Here is a 22,112-nt window from a genome sequence, read left to right as displayed (position 1 = left end):
TTTCATTAAAATATAGTCCCCAGAACTGAACAAAATACACTAGATATAATCTGATTGGGGGAAAAATGACTCTTGCTGAGGGACAGTGAAAGATGGGGGATGAGGGTGATGGGAGGGGTTGGGTGTGGCCTTCTAGGTCAGTGTTGTCCAGAGGGTCTGACCAGGAGCTGACCAGCTGGGTCGTGCTGATAGTGTGGCAGAGGGCAGAGGAGACAGTCATCTCTTGCCTCGGCTCTGGATAGAAATGGCTGCTTTGAACCATGGGGACCTCAGTCAACAACCTGAAAGCCTGGTGTCTTCCTGGGGGCTGAAGAAGGACTGGAACCAGCGGTGAGATGTTATGGGTTTAAGGTTGGGGCTGAGGGAAGGAAGCATATACTTTGTACCTGACAATGATACTCTTGGCTTCTCCTGACTCATATTGAATATGATACTTTCACGAACTTCTTACATCCATATATGTGATTTAAGTGAGGTCACATTCATATAGAGATATAAATACACACTTCCAACATACCAGCTTACCTTCTACAACACACGGACAATACCTTGGCTAATACGCATTTACAGAGACCCATATATTCTAAGGACTACACACTAGAATGACATAAAAAATATTGTAACTTAGGTCAGCAAAGGTGCTTCTAGGTGGAAGCCAAACATCATAGTCATCACAGAGCTGAGAGGGGCCATACAGGAGTGTGAAGCCATTATAGAAGGAATTCTGTAATACAATCAAAAAACTTTCATTCCTCTCATCAGGGAACTTACATTCTCTGTCTCTGTCTCTCTCTCTGTCTCTCTCTCTCTCTCTCTGTCTTTCTCTCTCTGTGTGTCTCTCTCTCTGTCTCTTTCTCTCTGTCTCTCTGTCTCTGTCTCTCTCTCTCTGTCTTTCTCTCTGTGTGTGTTTCTCTCTCTGTGTCTCTGTCTCTGACTCTGTCTCTTTCTCTCTGTCTCTCTCTCATTAAAGCTTTTTATTTTTAAAACGTATGCACTGATAATTTTTCAGCAGTGGTCCTTGCAAAAGGTAGGGAACTTACATTCTCTTAGAAGAGATAATAAGGGTGCATGTATGTGAGAGAGGTCGGGGTTTGGGGGAAGAGCATTAGAGGGGGTGTCTGGGATAGACTACAGTAAAAGCCATCAAAGGCCAAAACAGCAGCCCAAAAGGTAAAGGGAAAAGCCAGAAATTGTAAGAAAGGGCTTCTCAAAAGGGTAAGAGGCTTGAAGACCTCAGTACTTGCTGGCTGGAGATGCTCTGAGCTCCCAAACTTACCTCCAGGACAAGGATTTGCATGCACACCTGCCCCGCCCCCCTTCTCCCCAGGGCTCCAGGAAAGGAGGAGGAGTGAAAGTGACAAAATTGAAATTGATCCCCAAAAGTGGGGCTTTTAAAGCTGGAGAGAGAGGAGAGAGATTTTTCTCTCCTATTTGACACTTTCTTCTAGATTCGAAAGCCTCTGAACTTAGCCTCTCTGGAGTTGCTCTTGGGGTGATTAGTTTTAATTTGCCAGCTTTACCTCCCTTACTCCTTAAGGGATCTAGAAGTAGTTGTTCCTCTAGGGACAAAGGGATGAGTACATTTTATACCTCAAAGGCAAATCCATTGGTTTGTTGGTCTGGTTGTAATGAAATGAGATATCCAAAGCCTCTCACTTTTTGTAGGTTGGGGAATGCTGCAGTAGACTTAACATTTTTTTTTAATAGATGAATGTCTCTGTTTTGTAATCATCCCTCCCCTACTGCAAGTCCTTTAGCAAGTCACTTAAAACTTATTTACTTGAGTTTCCTCATCTCTAAAATGAGCTGGAGAAGGAAATGGCAAACCACTCCAGTCTCTTTGCCAAGAAAACCCCAAATGGGATCCCAAAGAGTGGGACACGACTGAACAACAGGCATCCTGAAAGGTGGAGGGAAAGAAGAAATGCAGTCAGAGGTGGGGGAGAGTCTATGCAAATGGAAATGGGAGATGAGATGTCACGTGTAAGGAAAGAAATAGGCACTTATTAAGCGCCTACTATGAGCCAGACACTGTGTTAACCTTTCACAATTAGCTCATATTTACAACCTGGGAAGGTAGGTGCTATTATTATTCCCATTTTACAGTTAAGGAAACTAGTCTTGCCCAGGTTCACACAGCTAGTAAGGGTCTGAGGCTGGATTTGAACTTGGATCTTCCTTGCTCCAGACCCAACAGTTTATCTCTAGTGTCATCTAGCTTTAGAAAGCAGGCCATTTTAGCTTGATTGTAGAATTCATGAATGGCGGTAATGGATAATAACCCTAGGAGGGTAAGTAAGAGAGAAGGCTGATGCCCCTAGCTGATTTACAGACTTAGTGACAGTCTGTGGCCACGGACCACTCACACTCCGTGGGTTCCTCCTACCCAATGTCCCGGATTGCCTCTGGTTACATCCTGGTGTATCCAAGGCCCAACACTCTGCTCCTCCAACGTTCCTGACTCATGTTTGGAGAGAGTGGGATACAGAGAGGAAGTCACGAAGGGGAGAGCTGGGCTGGACAGCTGGCTCTGTGGCCAGCTGGACTCCCACACATTTCCTTCTCCCCCTAGGGTATTTGTGAACCGCAGCCTGGCCCTGGGTAAGATAAGATGTTTCGGATTCGACATGGACTACACTCTGGCTGGTAGGAGCTTGGGGGCGGGGCCCTGGGGAGGGGTCATAGATTTAGAGATGGAAGGGACCTTCTAGTGCAATGCTTTTACTTTATAGAAGACGAATGGAGGCTCAGAAAGATTACCCTTGCAGTAAGTAATAGTGCCAGAATAAAAATCCAGACTCTCAATCTATGCTCTTTCTTATTCCCATCCCCACAGTGTCTTTCACCCAGTAGGTGCTCAACAAATATTTGTTGAATGAATGAACACAATTGAAATGTCATCTATGGGTCACAGGTAGCTAAGAAAGGAGAATAGGCTGGACAGTGGGCAGAAAATTGCTCTTGGAGCCTGTTCAAGCCCAACCTCTGCCCTGTGACCCCGTGTTACTTAATTTCCCTGTGTCCTAGGCAACTCTGCAATAAGTTTCTTAAGTTATTGGTGCTGCGAGTTTCCTCATTTGGGACTTCCCTAAACGAATAAAATCACAGGTCCGGTTCCTCTCCACATAAAAACTGAACTAATTATACTAACTACAAGTTAGGTACATGAGTGATTTCATATGTGTGGTCTGGGAGAATCACCCCTTAAATGTAACCCTGTCGTCTTGAGAGACTAGAGATAAGTTCAGGCATAGAGAAAAATGAACACTAAGTAAATTCATTGATCAACTTCACCACTTAAGTCAGTAGAATAGGGTAGAATAGTCAGTCAATTAGCACTTATTAAGTCCCTACTATGTGTTAGGAAAATCAGATTATACTCTCTGGCTTTAGCTTGACCGAGGCTTTGGGAGGCGGGGATAGCATATATTAGGAGGGGGGATGGACTTTCAGGGACCAGCAGAGATCCTTCCATCCTTTTTTCTTTAGTTTACAAATCTCCCGATTATGAGGCCCTGGCATTTGAGCTACTTCTGGAAAGGCTGGTCTGCATTGGCTACCCCCACGAGATCCTCCGTTATACCTACAATCCTTCCTACCCTACCAGGTACTGTTCTTCCTTAGTTTCAGGGCCCTCTCCTCCATCTTGGGCTGCTCAGACTTCTGATCCTGGGCTGGGATGCACGATCCTTGGGATACCTCAAGGAAAGGCAAAGAAGTTAGTAGGGAAGCAAGAGGGGGAAAGACTGGTTCGGGGAGGGAAAGGAGAGTACATTTGCTGGGAGAAGCAGGGACTTGGAGTATAGTAGAAAGGGACAGTATTTAAAGGGGGATGGTGAGACACTGGTTTTGGAGAAGGAGGGACTGGGGAAAAGATAGCGATATTGGACTTGTGGGAGAAGATGGAGAAAGATTGGAATATGGAGTATGGATAATTGATGTAGGGGAGAGAGAAAGTAATAAAATGGATTTGGGGAGGAGGGCACAAGTTTGGGGAATTGAGGGAGGAGGAACTGGATTTGGAGGGTGGAGAGAGACAATAAGTTTAGTGAGGTAGGAACTGTATGAATTTGAGAGAAGAGGCACTGAGTTTAGGGGATGGAGAGAGACCATGGATTAGGAAAAGAAGGAGGAATTGGATTTGGGGATGGAGAGGGACAGCAGTGAATTTTAGAGAAGGGAAGGACAGTGGATTGGGAGGGGAAAAGTGGGGACAGGGAGTAGAGCTGGGCTTGAAGGGTGTGACCCGAGACTTCCAACTTTGATCCCAGACTTCTCCATGGCCTCATCTTCTCTTTTTAGGACTGGTGTATTTGTATCAAATTTTGTATTTCTTTTCCTTTCCTCCTTTTCCTTGCTCTCTATCTCTTTTCTTTGTCTTGGCAGGGGCCTAGTGTTTGATGAACTTTATGGCAACCTGTTGAAGGTGGACACTCATGGGAATGTGTTGCTGGCTACTCATGGCTTCTCCTTCCTCACTGAGTATGTGCTGGGTGGAGCCTGTGGGGCCCTCATGATTTAGAGATGAAAACAAGGTGTGCATTTAGGAGAGCAAGGAATTCCAGGATGGATAGAGATAATGAGGGAAATTACATATATATATATATATATGTATTGCTGAGGCATTTGGGATTAAGTGACTTGCCTAGGAGATCACAAACAGCTAGGAAGTATTAAGTTTCTGAGGCCAGATTTGAACTCTGGTCCTTCTGACTTCAGGGCCGGTGCTCTATCCACTATGCCATCTAGCTGCCCCTGGGAATCATATTTTCTCTCTATGCTAAGTACAATTGGGGTTGGGGGAGAGCAGCTGGATATTTGCTCCATTTGCTCTCCTATTCCCTCCCCCAATTCCCTCAATCCCTCCCTCACCCAGGGCCGAAATCTGGAGTTTTTATCCCAGCAAATTCATTCATCGGGATGACATGCAAAGATTTCACATTCTCAATACTCTCTTCGACCTTCCAGGTAAGTGGGAGCAGGAACAAATTAATCAACCAGTCGGTCAACAAGCTTGCTATTAAGCAAGTCACTATGTTAGACATTAGACACATCCAAAGTTAAAAACATGAAATAGGCTTTAGTTTCAAGGAGTTTAGCAGAGAGGTAGCTGGGAGATTCAAATGAAAAGGGGTGGGGAAAATCAGCAGTTAGGATGATCAAGAAGAGGAAGAGAGATCAAGAAAGAGCAGGGGAATCAGGAGATAGGAACATGAAAAGTCAGAGGAAGAACTTAAGAATTTGGGATAAACTAGAGGAATCAGAGGAAGGGTACTCCAAAAGGAGACAGCTGGGGAAGGGGACAGTGAGAGAGACAAAGATTTAGTCATTCAATAAGCATATTTTAAGTGCCTACAATATGGCAAGCCCAGAGGAGGATCTGAGTAGTGCAAGCATGGTGAATTTAAGGTGGGGTTATTTGCCTGCTTCCTGTTTTCTACTTCCTGCTAGAGTTCTTCTCCTTCTCTCTGTCCTTGGCTTGACCTAAACTGGGGCTTGCCTCATCTCTCCCAGGAGTTAGTGTGGGACCCTGCCCCATGGGAAGACAGAGGGGGCAGATTCCCAGCTATGACTGATACTTTTGTGCTCCCTCTGCAGAAACGTACCTGTACGCCTGCCTTGTGGACTTTTTTACCAACTGCTCCAGATACATTAAGTGAGTCTCAAAATCCCTAATTTGGTTTTTGCCTCTGGACTTCAGGCCAGATAACTGAAGGACAGTCCTCTTCCCTATCTCCTCTCTGGGACACCTGGATGAGAAGAGTCCACAAGAATGTCTCTAAAGGCACAAGCCATAGTAGTTATGATCATGATGACTCAGAGGGTAAATATGGCCCCCATTGTAGCCTCCAGTGTGACTCATGAACTGCTGTTCAGTTGTGTCTGACTCCTTGTGATTCCATTTGGAGTTTTCTTGGCAAAGATACTGAAGTGTTTTTGCCATTTCCTTCAGCTCATTTTATAGATGAGGAAACTGAGGCAAATAGCATTAAGTGACTGGCCCAGTGTCACAAAACTAGAAAGTGCCTGAAACTAGATTTGACCTCAGGTCTTCCTAACTGAAAGTCCAGCTTTATCTGGGAATGTGTCTTAGGATCATGGGATCAGAGGCTGTCTAGTCCAAATACTTCATTTTGCAAATGGAAAACCGTGGCTTGTCCAAGGTCACAAGTCCAAGTGAACAAGTGTTTATGGAGTGATTACCTGGTGCTTACCAGATATTGCACTAAGTGTTGGGGATATGCCCTCGAGGAGCTTATAATCTAATAGGGAAGACATGTAAAAGCTAGTAAGCATAGGCTCCAGAGTCAATACTCTTTTTCTATGATCTCTTACCATTGTCTCCTTGGTTTTCCTAGCTGTGACACAGGCTACCAGCATGGAAACCTCTTCATGTCCTTCCGTAGCCTCTTCCAGGATGTATCTGATGCCATGGACAACGTCCATCTCTCAGTAAACAGCCCCTTAACTCCCTCCTGCCCACTTCGATTTCTGTCCTCTTGTCTTGTATTTTCCCATGTTCCTGAGAATGCAGAGTAGCCTCTTCCCCTTCAAGCCTTCTCCTATAGGCCCCTCCCTGTCTAATATCTTTTCTGAAAAGTCTAGCTTGGGACCTCTTCCCCTACTTGCTTTCCCATGGCCTCCCTGACCCTGTCCTCCCTTCACCATCTCTCCTTCCTATACATATCTTCATTCCCTTTTATCAGGGCTGCCTGAAGGAGAAGACCTTGGAGAACTTGGAGAAATACGTGGAGAAAGATGTGAGTATTGGCTCCTCCTTGCTTATTTTTCTGAAGGAGGCTGTGAGGGCAGGGTAGGGATGGGGGTTACAGGAAGATTTTTTGTTCTTCCTGTGGTCTTATCCTTGTACCAAGGAGTTGGGGTCTACCGATGGGGGCTCGGGATGAATCTAGAAGCCTCATTCTCTACCCTCCACCATCTCTCTGCCCCAGGCCCGCATTCCTCTCCTATTAGGAAAGCTGAAGGAAGTTGGGAAAGTGTTTCTGGCCACCAACAGTAACTACAACTACACCAACGTGAGTATGGACTGCCCATGGGAGAGGTGGGGGGGGGGGTGTCTGCCTTGTCTGCCTGATCCTGCAGCCTGTTTGTGGGTGGAGCAATGGGTTGAGCTCTGGATATGGAGTTGGGAAAACTGGAATTCCAATCCTGCCTCAAATACTTGCATGCTATGTGATCCTGGAGAAATGACATTAATTCTCTTATTCTTAATTTACTCATCTATAAACTAAGGATAACAAATCACCTAGCTAAAAGAGGATCAAATGGGATAATATGTATAAAGTACTCTGCAAACCTTAAAAACACTCTAAAAATATGATTATTATTGTTATCATCCTCATCCTCAGCATTGAATTTGAGAATTAGCATGGTATGCTTCAAAGAGAACTGACTTCTTCACTGGGTTCTGAAGCCAAAGGCTCTGGTGTAAACTAAATGATGCCATTCTCCTTTCCCCTTGGGCCTCAGTTTCCCCATCTGTAGAATGAAAAAGGCCCTATGACTGTATGATTTAAGCCCTGGATTTAGGCTCTGACCCATACTGACTCTGTGACTCTAGGGAAGTTTATGAGTTGGATGATCTGCATTGGCCAAAGCAGTTTCCTCAGTGGAAATTTCTTAAGCCAATGAGATATCCTATCTTACTCTGAAAGAAATCGTCCCAGTTTAATTCTGCTGTCTCTGCTTCTGTGACCCATCATATTGGCTATTGCTATCTGCCCTGAGGATGCTTACAACCAACCATGTTAGAAGTGATGGGTGATAGGAAATGGGATCCAAGCTCTGCAGCGGTTCATTTATGTGTTTATGTCTCTGTGTGGAAGAAGGCTTTGGTCAACATAGGGAGAGTGGGGGAGAGTTTAGCAGAAGGCTTTTTTTTTGGGGGGGGTGTTGTGTTGGAGGATGAGGAAATCTGGCTGCTAGTCCTGCTTGTGTGACCTTTGGCTCTTGTTTCCTTCTCTGAGGGGGCTACATTAAGATTGGCTTCAAAGTGACTTTTGAGATTTGCTTTCTTGGTGGGATGGTGGAGGTCTGAGAGGAGCAGAGGCTAGATAGTTTTGGGCAATGGTAGTTTGTAGGCTTATGATACCTGTAGAGCTCTCAGGTTGACCCCTGGCACCCTGACCTTGCCTCCTGTTCCTTACAGGCAATCATGACCTATCTGTTTGACTGTGGTCAGGTGAGTGCTCCATGTCTTCCCAGATGAGGCTAGGGCTGGATGGGTGTGAGTGGGAAGAATAGGGGGTAGAGTCTGGGCCTTCCCTCCTTGTTCTCGGATGATTGGCCATAGGAAACATTATTCCCAACAAGCTGGGTGGTTCCCTACTTCTGGCCCTCATGGCTGAGAAGACTGATCAGCCAAGGGTGAGAAGCCTAATTGGGACACATGGGTGGGGACCATGCATGAAAGGGGCAATAATGTGGCTCATTGATTGCTAGTTATTGACTCAGGAGATCTGAGTTCAAATCTTAACCCTTTCTCTAAATGTCTCCAACTCGTACCCTAAAACCCTTAGGCAATCACAGACCAAGGGGAGTCAGGAGAGATGGTTTTTGAGGTCCTTTTGGGTTCGAAAGCTAAGATCTATTATTTCTCCCTCTCTGCCAGGCCATGAGGAAGAAGCTTGGTAGGGGAATGGCCTGTTATTGCCGCCTCATAAAGGGGTTAAAGTATAAATGAGTATCAGGCTCTAAATCTAAGGATGATACGATCCCATAAAACCTAGCAGAGTGAGGCATAGGTCCAAGGGAGAACTGAATTCCTAATTTCCTCCTGGGCTGGCTAAATGTAGACATGTGAAAACCAGTGGGAGAGTCTGCAGGACTGTGGATGACCTTGTGCCCATGGGCGCGTGACTGTGTTAAACTGGGTGTGTCTCTCTGATTGTGAGAGTGACAGTGACATAACAACGTGTTCTAGATCATCCAAAGAAATCTAAATCTAGAGCTGAGAGGGGCCTTGGAAGTTCCACTGAGTCTTAGGGGAGTGAATGGATTAGGATCAGAACATCACCTCATTCAGCTTATTAATTCACTTGTTATGCTGGTGAATGAGATGGCCGAGATTTGGACCCATGTCTTGGACTTGAACTCCAAGCTTCTTTTCACTAGAACTCCTAACCACATGGGGCTTCAGTTGTCTCATCTAAAAATGAGAATACTAATCCTCCAGATACCCGCCTCAGATGCTTGTGAGGAGGGACTTTGCAAAAGTGAGGGGGAGTTATTACTTTTGGTCATGCGCAAGCCAGGTGTTAGTGCTGACTTCATGGGCCTATCTGTAAGTTGGGACTCAATGCTAGGACTCATGCACCCAAGTCAGCATCAGAATTTTGGAGATGAATGGAGAGAGAGAGAGAGAGAGAGAGAGAGAGATTGTATGTGTTTTTGGGCTCTCTGAATCTGGGTCTCCAATACTGTCCCTCTACGTAGGAGAAAGCTTTGGCTCGGCCCTGGCAATCCTATTTTGACCTGATTGTGGTGGACACCCAGAAACCACGCTTCTTTGCGGAGGGGACAGTGCTGAGACAGGTCAACACGGTAATGAAGCGGGGAGAAGGGAGTGTGTTGAAGTGGGTGGGAGGCTGGCTCTGTCCACTGTAGTCCTCGAATCAGGGAATCCCAATGACCATACTTCCTTTTGGGAAAGCTAGTTCAGTGCTACAGATCCCAAGAGCTGCTAAGGTCTGTTTTGTCCCTCAACAGAGGGAGTAGAGATGGGACTAAGAAGCTGGGACTGTCCAATCTCTCCATCTTCTTTCCAGAGTCTGCAGTTGAAGCTGCCTAATTCTCTCTCTCTCTGTCTGTCTCTCGCTCTCTTGCTCTCTCTCTCTTTCTCTGTCTCTCTATTTTAACAAGCATTTATTTTCTTTCCTTACTTTTCCATATTCTCTATTGAGGAGGAAATAATGAAGACTAAAACCTTTAAAATAAATAAGCAGTCAGGCAAAACCAAATTCCCATCCTGGCCATGTACACACATGTATGTTCCATTCTGCACCTTAAGTCCACCACTTCTCTGTCAGGAGGTGAGTGGTGAGCTTCATCACTAGTCTTCTGGGATTGTGGTTGGTCATTGAGTTGATCAGAGTTCGTAATTCTTTCAGAGATGTTTGTACAATATTGCTACTGTATAAATTATTTCCTAGGTTCTGTATGTTCTTCTGTATCAGCTCATTTTAAGTCTTCCCAGGCTCTTCTCTGCTTTTTGTTTCATTGTTTCTTATAGCACGGTAATTTCCCATTATTCTATCAGCAACATCTTTTACTTGAGGGAAGAAACACATTTCTTTTTCTTCAGGACTTGGGGCACCTGGTTCTAATGCCTTTGCTTCCATTCTCTGATCTCTACTAGGACTCTGGGAAGCTGCGAATTGGCACCTACACTGGTCCCCACCAACACTGTGCTGTCTACTCTGGAGGTCAGAGTTCTCTGTGTGACATGAGCTCCTTCCTTCCCCAACTTAGACACTGTCCTGTTTGCATTTTATTGGTTGGGGGACCCATCTCTCCATTCCACCTATTCAGGGAACTCAGGATTATGGGAAACTCCCATATGTAATGACGGACTAATGCTCCCTTTGCAACTCCTTTTGCCCCAGGGGAGAACATGCTAAGAGGAGGGACAGTAAACTCTATTCCTTCCTTTGGGAACTAGGCTCCTCGGATATTGTATGTGAGCTGCTTGGAGTAAGGGGAAAAGACATCCTGTACATTGGGGACCACATCTTTGGGGACATCCTGAAGTCTAAGAAGCGGCAGGGCTGGCGGACCTTCCTTGTGGTGCCTGAGCTGGCCCGGGAATTGACTGTCTGGGCCCAGGAGAATGGTGGGCAAAACTGGAGCAGGAAGGTGGGGAGGAGAGGGAGAGGAAGAGGAACAATTAGCATTATTGAAAAGGGTGGAGGGCGGGTATCATTACCCCGGAGAGATGCCCCAGGACTTTGCTAGAGGAGGCTGAAGGTGGACTGGTGAGAGCAGGGACAGCATAGCAAAGGATTCAAGTATCTCATTTCCCCAAATATACTCGAAGGGCTGGGTTGGTCATGTCAGAAAGGAAGGACCAGAGAAATCCAAAGGCTGAATTTATGATTCAGCTTAGAGTTATTTTAAGGGGGAGAAAGCAGCCCTGAAGTCAGGAGGACCTGAGTTCAAATCTAGTTTCAGACAATTAACACCTCCTAGTTGTGTGACTCTGGGCAAGTCACTTAACCCCAATTGCCTCAGCCAAAAAAAAAAAAAAGATATAGCAGTGTTGTATATTTATTTATATAGATATTTATTACTTATCTCCTTATGCCATGCCTTTCCTCTGGCCAAGCAGACTCTGGTGGAAATTTATTGTTTTGGGGACCAGAAGTAGATAAAAGTCCCTTTACAATTCAATTCAACAAACATTTACAGGATTTTTAATGGTATTTGTCATTTTTACATAATTCTCTTTTGTCAATATATCTCCCTCTCTTCAACTCTCAGAGTTCTTACCTCCAACTGGAGGTGTGTAAGAAGCTATAGATAGATTTCAGGAGCTAGGAACTTGCATCAGAAAAAGGTTTAACACGTTTTAATTTTCATTAAGTTCTAATTAAAATATGGCATTTCCTTGAATATTTGAAACCTAATATTCCAGAGGGGTCCAAACCACAGAAAAGGTGAAGAACTTTTGCTTCAATCTAAAGAAGAAAAAAGAAATGGTTCAGTAAAAGTGATCAGGCCATCAGCTAAATGAGAAGGGCCAAACTGCATCCCTTCCAATATTCAATATATGATCCTAGATGCTTCATTTTACATTTACTCCTGCCCCAAGGGAGTGAGCTGCAATGTGCCCCTGTCTAAGCCTGGTGCTAAGTACCTTCATGAGCATAAAGGATGGGAAGAGGAATAGGACTAGATGGCATTTTGTCTGAAACAGATCTGGGGTGCTAAGTGGACTGAAAGCTCAATAGGAATCATGTTATTCAAGAAAGCTAATGAGATCTTGGTCTTCATTAGACATAAGGAGGTAATGTTCTCACCGTACCAGAGTCTCCTATCTGTAGTGCTGGGGTTCAGCTCTGGGTACCACCCTTGAAGAAGGACATTGAGAAGTTGGGAGGCTTCCACAGGAGGACAATCTGCAAAGGGAAAGGCTGGGAGTCAAGGATACTTGGGATTAATGGAAGGAACTGGGAATAGACAGGAGCATTGAGTATGTGATGGCATGAGGAGGTGTTAGAAGGATGGGTTGTTTGAGAGATAGTGAGTCTCCTCTTTCCTAAAGGTCTTTGAACAAAGGCCATTGGAATAGGTGCTTGTAAGGAGGGGTTCTTTTTGAGATATGGGTTGGATTGGACATGGGGTGGCTGCTGAGGGCTCTCTCAACTCTCAAGTTCAGTGGTTTGGTCATCCTCCTGCAAGCAGAGCTGGACTGAGGATCAAGGTAGTCACAACAGCAGCAGCAGCAGCAGGAAAAAGGATTCTGGGGGACAGTTGGGAAGCTAACTCCTATTGATTCCTTGTTATTCCTCAGACTTGTTTGAGGAGCTGCAGATGCTGGAAGTGTCTTTGGCAGAGAAGTACCAGTGAGTAACCCCAGGGTCTACAAACTCCTGGGGAGAAGAAGATATGGTGATGATGGAAGGGGAGAAATGGAGGGGTTGAAAGGGTTAAAGGGTAGTCTCCTGGAGATGTCCCGCCTTGTACTGATCCTCTCACAACTCATGTCAATCATAGGAAGACCTGGATAGCTGAGTCTCTCTCTCTGTCTGTATGACAGAAAGAGAGAAATGAGAGAGAGAGACAGAAGAGACAGAAACAGAGACAGAGACAGAAAGACAAAGAAGGAGAAAGACAGACACAGACAAAAAGAGAGATGTAGAGAAACAGAGAGACATAAAGACAAGACACACACACAGAGGGACAAACACAGAGACAGAGACACATACGGATATGTAAACACACACCCAATGGACCTGCCCTTATTCTCTTGGAGAGTCTATGGTACCACCTCTCAGGAGCTGGGACCCAGAGGACCAGACCTTAGCCATAGCCTTCATTTCCAAGTCTTCTGGGAGGAATAGTACTTCCAGGTGGCCAGCTGATGCTCTAGATGAAGAGCTTTTAATCTGGCCTGGTAAAGCCCCTGAAATCTCAGAATCATTTAAATATATAAAATACATCGGTAGTACAAAGAAAACCAGTTCTACTGGAGTACAATTCTCCAAATATTGAGAAAATAAGTTCCTGGGCCCTAGATGGAGAACTGGGTTTGAAAAACATAACTATAGTATCTCACATAACCTCTCATACCTCCTCACAACAGCACAGGAATGGAGATATTTCTGGTGTCATCCCCAATTTAAAGATGAGGAAACTGGGTCTCAGAATATTAAAATGCATAGCCCACAAAAGAGTTTATCTATCTATATATATGTGATTATATAGGGACATAGGGATGGGGAGGGTACTTTCAGGAGTGTACTAACAGCTGCTTGGCAGCCCCTTTGGGGGCTGTGGTCTCTGAGACTCCTGGTCACTGTCCTTCTTTCCTGTTCAGGCGCATGGACAGGAGGAGCTGTGGGCAAGAAGATATTAGTTCTACCAAGAGAGAGATTCAGGTAACAATTTGGGAAGGGGGAGGTGGTGTGTATGTGTGTGTGTGTTCGCGCGCGTGTGTGTTGGGGGAGGCAGGGGAACTAACTCTCCCAAGTTTTCATTTTTCTACTGAGGCAAGGGATAGTGCTGAAGAACCAAGTCCTCCAGACTGGTCAGTGAGTGAGGCTGCCATTTGCCTCTCCTTGACCACTAGTACCCCCTGCTGGCTCAGTAGCCAAATAGTTTGGAGCTTCAGCCAGCCAGAAGGTCTCATGGGTTCTTAAAATTGGAACCCTTGCAGGATTGAGAGATTACTCTGTTGACTTGTCCCAAAGCCAGAACTCTTGTCATCTGTCCCAGGTTCCAGCCTAGGACTGAGGGCCCTCCACTGAGTATGGTAAAGTGGGCTTTTTGGCCCAAACCTACAGGTTTTATTTATATAGGCTTTAAGATTTGTGAAATATTTTTATGTTATCTCATTTGAGAGGTAGTGGGTAAGTATATATGTGTAGATATGTGTGTCTGTCTATCTATCTATCTATCTATCTATCTATCCATCCATCCATCTGTCTATCCATCTATCTATCTACCTGCCTATCCATCCATCCATCTATCCATCCATGCACCCATCTATCTATCTGTCTGTCTATCTATCCACCCACCCATCCATCTATCCATCTATCTATCTATCTACCTGCCTATCCATCCATCCATCATCTATCTGTCCATCCATGCACCCATCTATCCATCTGTCTATCTGTCTATCCATCCACCCATCCATCTATTTATCCATCTATCTATCTACCTGCCTATCCATCCATCCATCATCTATCCATCTGTCTATCTGTCTATCTATCCATCCATCTATCCATCTATCCATCCATCTATCTATCTACTTGCCTATCCATCCATCCATCATCTATCTATCCATCCATGCACTCATCTATCCATCTGTCTATCTATTTATCTATCCATCCACCCATCCATCCATCCATCTGTCTATCCATCCATCTATCTATCTACTTGCTTATCCATCCATCATCTATCTATCCATCCATGTACCCATCTATCCATCTGTCTATCTTTCTATCCATCCATCCATCCGTCCATCTATCTATCCATCCATCCATCCATCTATCCATCTATCTATCTCTCTATCTACCTGCTTATCCATCCATCCATCATCTATCTATCCATCCATGCACCCATCTATCCATCCATCTGTCTATCTAACCATCTATGTACCCACCCATCTATCATCCATATCTTTCTATCTATCTAGCTGTCTGTTCTGTCTCTGTCTCTGCCACATATACACATATATACAACACATACACACACACACAAATACTGGACTGAGGAACCAGGAGGACCTGGATTCAAATCTTTATCTATGCTTATCAGCTGTTTGACCTTGGACAGATTTTCTTTGAACTCCAGGCAACCAACATTCATTAAGCATTTACTATATGCTGGGTACTGTGCTGAGTGTGTTGGGGACACAGATACAAGGCAGGGAAGGGGAGAAGGGAGGGCAGTTCCTACCCTTATTGTGGTGCTGAATTCTGGGGAATGAAGGATGGTTGGCCTGGGCCTGACCCTCAAAATGGAGGCTCTGGGAGAACTCACCAGTGGGAGAAGGTGGCTTCAGAGGTGGAGGGAGAAGGCAGCTGAAACAAAGGCCAGAGAGAAGTGTGGCTGGTCTGGAGCTTTCCTTCAGAGGCCAGACTGTCCAGCCATAAAATGATGGTATAGAACTCTACTGGATGACTTCTGAGATCCATTCCAATTCTATCTGAAAGTCTATGAGCCTCATCACACTAAAATTCCACCTCCTGCACAAAGCCTGACCTTCCTCTTCCCCCTCCCCCCCATCTGACCCTTCTTAATTCCTGAGCCTTCCCTCCTTTAATTATTTCCTGTTTATTCTACATATGGTTCCTTCATGCATATTTGTTGTTTGGGATCTCCTCCTTTAGACTATGAACTTGCTGAGGGCAGGAGCTGTCTTTTGCTTCTTTTTGTATCTTGGGGATAATAGCAGGACCTACCTGCTTTGAGGATCAAATGAAATCATAAAGTGCTCAGTGTAGTGCCTAACACATAGCTTGACACATGAACTACCATCATCATTATCATCATAGGGGCAGCCCAGTGGGATTGAGGATGGTGATGTCTCAGAATTAGGTCCTGGTGTGAACCAGGGAGGGGTGCCTGCTACCTTGGGAGTGCTTACCTGTGCCATCTTTCCTGCCCAGAGGGTGACCCGGGAGATAGACCTTCGCTACAGCAAGATGGGAAGCCTGTTCCGCTGTGGATTCCGCCAGACACTCTTTGCCAGCCAGCTGATGCGCTACGCGGACCTCTACTCTTCCTCCATCCTTAACCTTCTGCATTACCCACTCAGCTGCCTGTTCAGGGACACCCCAGTGCTGGTGGGTGACCCTGTAGAGAGCCCCCACTTCTGCTCTGGGGCACCTTTATCGGGGGAGGAAAAAATAGTGGCTAACGAAGGGGGCTTGAGATGTGGAGAGAAGTGAGAGTCTATTCAGATGGCAATTGGGTGATACCACAGCAAGACCCGAATTCAAATCTAACCTCAGACACTTCCTAACTGTGTGACCCTGGACAAGCCACTTAATCCTTTTACCTCAGTTTCCCCATCTGTAAAATGAGTTGGAGAAGGAAATGGCAAATCACTCCCATATCTCTGCCAAGAAATTCTCAAATGGGATCATAGTCAGACACAACTATTGACCCTTTGCTTCCTCTCTTCCTCACGGTAGAGCCATTCTTGTGCTCTTCCCTCCTGTACAGTGAATAGAGTGTAGGGTTCCCTTTCCTTAGAAGCTCCTAGGTGGAGGTGGCAGCAGCGGCCACCATGGGGGTTGATTCCCATCATTCAGGGGTTCCCTTGACCTCTCCTCCTCGTCTCCCAGACAGTCAGATCTCTATCTTCCTCCTTTCTTGTAGATGCCTCATGAATCTGCGGTGGAGCTGGAGAAGAATGCTCAGGACCCAGTGAAGGGCCAGAGGGTGAGTGACCTAGCTATTAGCAGCTCCAGAGGGTAAGCTGAGGAAAGAAGTGGACTGGGGAAGAGGAAAATATTATTGCAATGACTTCCCCATGCCATCCCTATCTGTGTCTCTGATCTCTCTCTTTCTCTCTCTGATATTTATCAGAGGTAAATCTCTATCTCTCTGATAACATTTATCAGAATATTGAACAAAGGAAGGACCATGTTAAATACAGTTTGGGGTTAGTATCCCAAAACAGTACTCGTTGGCACTAATCTGTTCCTGTGTCCTCCTGGAGGGACACAAAGGGATCTCTTCCCAGTGATGGCTTAGCTTTGCTTTGGGAGACAGAGAAGGACTGATTTCCCTTTCAGAGGCCCACAGCCCAGTCTTACTATCCTTACAATCTTTAATATAGTTCCCTATAATCCCTATATGTCCTCTTCTATCTTACCCACTTTCAAACAGGGAAATCTAGGAACGATTTTAGGCTGGGGGAAATGTTATTTCTTAATATTTCTGAGGAAACTGAAAAGGAGGTTTTAAATATGCTTCTCCATTTTCTACTAACACATAGAGACACTGTGGCTGGTGGAGGAATCCTACCTGACAGTGGCCATGTAAATTGAACACGCTATGCCAATTTAGACTCATTTCTCAAAGGAAAATCCAGGCAAATGCTCACTCACTCACTGCTAAAGGGGAGAGAAGGATCTCCTGGTATGAATCCAATTTACTCCATACTTTGTCAGTGCTGAAGCCTTGTTCAGCCTCTGGCTGCTGGACACTACTTAACAGATACTCCTGGCCCATTGTATGGGGCCTTGCTTCAGATCTGGTCTTCGGAAGGAAAATGGAAATATTTACAAGATGTGAGACAAGGTAGCATCAGCCCCGAAGTGCACTTGTAATCTATATTTGTCCTCCATTTTCAAAGCAGATTGTAGAGTATCCAATGTCCCAACATTAGAATGTCTAATACAGATAAATCCAAGTTCTTTGGTGGTATTTTGTCAGACAAATTCATTCTTTCAGTAATTAAATTATTGAACTACTGCTTTGTACCCTTCGATATGGGGTAGGGACTATGGGTAATTCAGTTTCAATTCAATAAGCATGAATTAAGCACTTACTAGGCTCAGAAGATACAAAACCAAAAATAATCATTCCTTCCTTCAAGGAACTTCCAATCTACTGTGGAGAAACATATACACAAACAAGCAATAGACATAAACTTATCTTAGGATGAAGGGAAAACAGCCACCTGGTTGGAAGTGACAAGAGTCAGGAAAGACCTTTATAAAGGGATTTCGAATCAAGTTTTGAAAGAACTGAGATATTTTGAGAGAAGGACGTGATTGGGGAGAACATTTCAAGGGATTTTCTAAGAGGTATTTCGATTTCTTTTCACATTCCTTTGATTAATAGAACTGCATTTTGTTCATTTTTAAATTTTTTTTGGGGGGTGGGGCAAGGCAATTGGGATTAAGTGAGTTGCCTAAAGTCATACAGCTGTTAAATGTTTGAGGCTGGATTTGAACTCAGAACTCAGGTCCTCCCAACTCCAGGGTCCATGCTCTATTCACGGTGCCATCTAGCTGCCTCTTGTTCATTTTTTAGAACCTTATAGCTCTATCTCTCTTGTCCTTCCCTCTCCTATGAAACTGAGGTTACTAAGGTTCAGAGAGTAAAAAAGTACTCCCTGCAGTACAATGAATACTTCCTTTCTTTCAGGGAGTTTAAATGAGCTGTCCAAGTGACACATTTAATAAGGCCTACAGTGAGGGCTCAACCATCATTTCCTCAGTGTCCACCCAAGACAGTGTCTGGCACATAATAGACCTAAGAGGCTAGGAACTGGACCTCTGCCACATAGTGAGCACTTAATGTTTATCCACCTGTGACTGCAGTGGTCTCGAGGGCACTCTCCCAAAGAAGCCCAAGAGATGTTTGTAAAATGAAACTGGGTCTTACATGTAGCAATTGGTAGAAATTTTCCAACATCTTGTTTTCTTTATCTCTTAGCAGAATATGCCGAATGTTCTGCATGGATTCATGGAGAGCACTGAGGGTAGTGAAGCTTGAGATGATGTGGGGGAAAGCTGAGCTGCTTATTGGCTTACAAGACTTTACCTGGATTCACTCACCCGAGGCCCTTCAGGACTTATTTTCAGACCCTGGAAGACTTTAGAAGTGGGCATGGGGGAGGGAAAGAAGGTAATCAAATTAAATTGTTTATTTCAGTAAGCATTTATTCAACCTACTGTGTGCTAGACCCTGAAAAGACAAATTAAACAAAACAGATCCCAGCCCCAAGAAGCTCACATTCTACTGAGGTTGGGAAAGATTATACTTGTGCAAAGATAAGTAAATAGATGAAATAAATACAAAATATTGGGGAAGGGGAAGCACTCACAACGGGGAGAATCTTAAGATCTTCTTTGGTCTGAGCCTAGTGGCACTAGTGGATAGGATTACTTTGATTCTATTTCTAAACATTTATTTTCATATATGATTTTTTTGCATTGATGGTTTATTATTAGCAATTATGGTCTGTTATCTGCCTTTTCTAGATCATTATTAGATATTAGATGAGGCACCCTAACAATCATATTTTTGAATTTATTAAAATTAAATAATCATTTTGAACTTTAAAATTTTAATTTGTCACTGTTTTGGGAAGTGTTTCTTCATGGTATTAGGGTACTCTGGATGTAACTTGGCTAGATTCAGAGATCTTCTGAAAAAGAACTGGGAGGGAAGAGGATTGGGTGGACTGCAGACTCAACATGAGTCAATGGTGTGAAACTGGCAAAAAAAGCAAGGCAGCCTGGTGGGCAGTGTTAGACTTGGAAGTCTAGGAGACCCTAGGTTCAAATCCTACCTTTGACACTAGAGATATACAGTCATTTTGATCTCTCAGGCTCAGATTTCTTATCTGGAGATGGGGATAATACCAATTACTTAACATAAATGCACTTGAAAATCTAAAAAAAAAAAAAATTAAACTTTTCTTTGGGAAGAATCTAGGAGAGAAGTCTGGACCAATGATTTCCTTGTGGGGAAATTCCATTAATGCTATTATTATTGCTGCTATTATAATTTTTAGACAGATGACAAACTGGAAGGAACATCAGAGGTCATCTAATCAAAATCCCCATTTATTTATTGAATTTTGATATTTTTAATCCCCTCCAATTACATATAAGAACAAATTTAAATTTCATTCTTTACAGTTTTGAGTTCTAAATTCTCTTCCACCTTTCTTTTCTTCCCCCATCATTGAGGATGCAAGTAATTTGATAAAGATTATACATGCGCGTTCATGTAAAACATATTACTTTAATAGTCATGTTGTGAAAGAAGATGCAAATATCAAAACCGCAAGAAAAAGAAAAAAAGTTTAAAAAAGTTTTAAAAAAGAGTAAAAAAAGAGTTAAAAAAGGTTTCACTATGTACTCATAGTTGATCAGTTCATTGGAGGTGGACAGCATTTTTCATCATGAGTTCTGTAGAATTGTCTTGGCTCATTGTATTGCTGAGAACAGCTAAGTCATTCACAATTGATCATTGTACAGTATTGTAACTGTGTACAAAGCTCTCCTGGTTCTGCTTGTTTCACTTTGCATAAGTTCATGTAAGTCTTTCCAGGTTTTTTCCAACATATCCTTTTTCATCATTTCTTACAGCAAAATAGTATTCCATTGCAATCATCTACCACAACTTGTTCAGCAATTTTCCCAATTGAGCATCCCCTCAATTTCCAATTTTTTGCCACCACAAAAAGAGCAGCTATAAATTATATTTGTGTACAAGTAGGTTTTCCCCTTTTTGTTTTAAATCTCTAACCCCTTTATTTTATAGTTAAGAACCTGAGCCTCATTTCAATGATTTGCAGCTGTTGAAGCAGCTGGGTGCAGAAAGATCAGAGTTCAAATCCAGGATTAGAGCCTTTGTATCTATGTGACCTTGGGGACATGAGTGACTTCACAGCTGGACACTGGTTTAGAATCAATTGGATTTGGAAGTGAACTCAGCAAAACAAAAATAACCATTTAGAAGGTCATGTTGGGGAGCAATTCATTAGCTCCTCCTTCCAGGCAGGAAAGATTCTGACTTCAAAAACCAGAAACAAAAACTTTGAACAGCTCTTCTGGTTTCACCCCATTAACTTTTGCCAGGATTTAATTGGTAAATTATTTCTTCCTTTACTCATATGCAGATTTCTCTCCTGGACCTTTTTGATTGACTACAATAAAATGAACCCTGATCTCTCTAGCTTTCCACTCTTCCTTGTGGGAATAGGTTTATAAAATACTTTAGAAATGTTGTTTCACAATATTAGTAAAGGTAGGCAGAAAGGGAGATACGTCCTGTTATCCCCATTTCTACTGATGAGGAAACATCAAAATATTTGTCCAGGGTCAACCAGCCACTAAGTATGAAGATGCAGACTTTGCTGTTTGAGAAAATTGACTCTGAATCATCCAAATTACCTCATTTGCCTCCCTCCTCCCCCTTCCTAGAGTCCTTGGGCAAGGAAAAGTCTTTTTAAAACAAGAAAAAAAAAAAAAATCTTTTGCAAAACACTTCCTTTTCTGATATTGACGTCAAAAGCTACCTCACATAGCTCCAGGTGCCGATGGTGGGTACCCCACAATCCCCTTAAAAGAACTCTCATCTCCAGGTCCCTCAGTGTAATTCTCTTACAAGTTTCCAAGACTTAAAACAACTTCAGAAAAGACCACACTCAACTAACCAACTATCCAAATGTCTAAACAGCCCAAAATCCCAACCCACTCTTTTTTCTGCTGTACCAGGTTAGGCAGAAGGAAAGGAACTAGACCCATGATTTCATCGGTCCAGGAAACTTCTGCAGCTAGGGGGTGAAGTGGATAGAACACTGAGTTTGGAGTCAAGAAGACTCATCTTCATGAGTTAAATTCATCCCCAGACATTTCTTAGCTGTGTGACCCTATTTGCCTCTGTTTCCTTGTCCATAAAATAAGCTGGAAAAGGAAGTGGCAAACTACTCCACATCTCTGCCAAGAAAACCCCAAATCAGGTTACAAAGAGTTGAACACAACTTGAACAATGTAACCATAACAAAGGGAACTGCCAGATGAAGAAACCTCTTCCTCCAATCCATACCTATTGGTAATTAAGTTGCTTAGATCCTTGAGAAATTAAATGACTTGCCCAGGATCCCAGAGTCAGTCTACAAGTTTATGATCTCTAAAAAGAGTCTATGGAGGGCAGAGGAATTGGAGAGAAGAGATAGGATTTAAGTAATTTCTTGGCAGGTTGGTATGGCACTGGGTTAAGTTGCTTTAGGTAGAATTGTCATTTTTATTAGCTCAGCCTATCCATGAGCACTTGATATTCTTTCAGTTCAGATCTGACCGTGTGGAAGTGTTTTGGAATTGTGTTCATTTAGTTCCTGGCTTTCTTGGCAGGTAGACTTCCAAATATTTTATATTATTTACAGTTATTTTAAA

At 43.7% G+C, this 22,112-nt stretch overlaps 1 protein-coding gene and 1 long non-coding RNA gene across 3 annotated transcripts in view; one reads left to right on the top strand and one right to left on the bottom strand.

The window, feature by feature from the left end:
* Window positions 1-15,582, bottom strand: part of LOC127547607 (uncharacterized) — a 32,817-nt gene extending 17,235 nt beyond the window's left edge. Inside the window, exons 1-3 of one of the 2 annotated variants that reach the window (XR_007950222.1) lie at window positions 15,226-15,582; window positions 12,044-12,137; window positions 11,572-11,696 (exon numbers count right to left, since the gene is read on the bottom strand). This is a non-coding gene — a long non-coding RNA (uncharacterized LOC127547607). Of the gene's footprint in view, window positions 1-11,571; window positions 11,697-12,043; window positions 12,138-15,225 lie in introns of those variants that run through there. The other variant, XR_007950223.1, reaches the window with a different exon arrangement.
* NT5DC4 (5'-nucleotidase domain containing 4) lies at window positions 245-18,873 on the top strand. The gene is made up of 18 exons (XM_051974517.1): window positions 245-330; window positions 2,573-2,646; window positions 3,490-3,607; window positions 4,387-4,482; window positions 4,672-4,686; window positions 4,877-4,968; window positions 5,599-5,656; window positions 6,360-6,453; window positions 6,708-6,761; window positions 6,954-7,037; window positions 8,171-8,203; window positions 9,457-9,588; window positions 10,379-10,445; window positions 10,682-10,852; window positions 12,533-12,584; window positions 13,559-13,619; window positions 16,570-16,632; window positions 18,640-18,873. Exons 1-18 carry the CDS (start codon window positions 245-247, stop codon window positions 18,697-18,699), a joined length of 1,410 nt encoding a protein of 469 aa, XP_051830477.1. The 3' UTR covers window positions 18,700-18,873.
* Window positions 18,874-22,112: the final 3,239 nt, after the last annotated feature.

Source organism: Antechinus flavipes, chromosome 2 (genome assembly GCF_016432865.1).
Source record: "Antechinus flavipes isolate AdamAnt ecotype Samford, QLD, Australia chromosome 2, AdamAnt_v2, whole genome shotgun sequence".
Lineage (NCBI taxonomy): Eukaryota > Metazoa > Chordata > Mammalia > Dasyuromorphia > Dasyuridae > Antechinus > Antechinus flavipes.
This window is presented reverse-complemented; position numbering and strand designations above follow the sequence as displayed.

What these genes read in the sequence shown, in the direction of transcription:
- NT5DC4 (XM_051974517.1), top strand. Translation starts at nt 245, where the DNA reads ATGGCTGCTTTGAACCATGGGGACCTCAGTCAACAACCTGAAAGCCTG. An exon ending in TGAAGCGGGGAGAAGGGAGT is followed by an intron (nt 9,589 to 10,378) that starts GTGTTGAAGTGG and finishes GATCTCTACTAG; the next exon opens with GACTCTGGGAAGCTGCGAAT. An exon ending in CTGTGCTGTCTACTCTGGAG is followed by an intron (nt 10,446 to 10,681) that starts GTCAGAGTTCTC and finishes TTTGGGAACTAG; the next exon opens with GCTCCTCGGATATTGTATGT.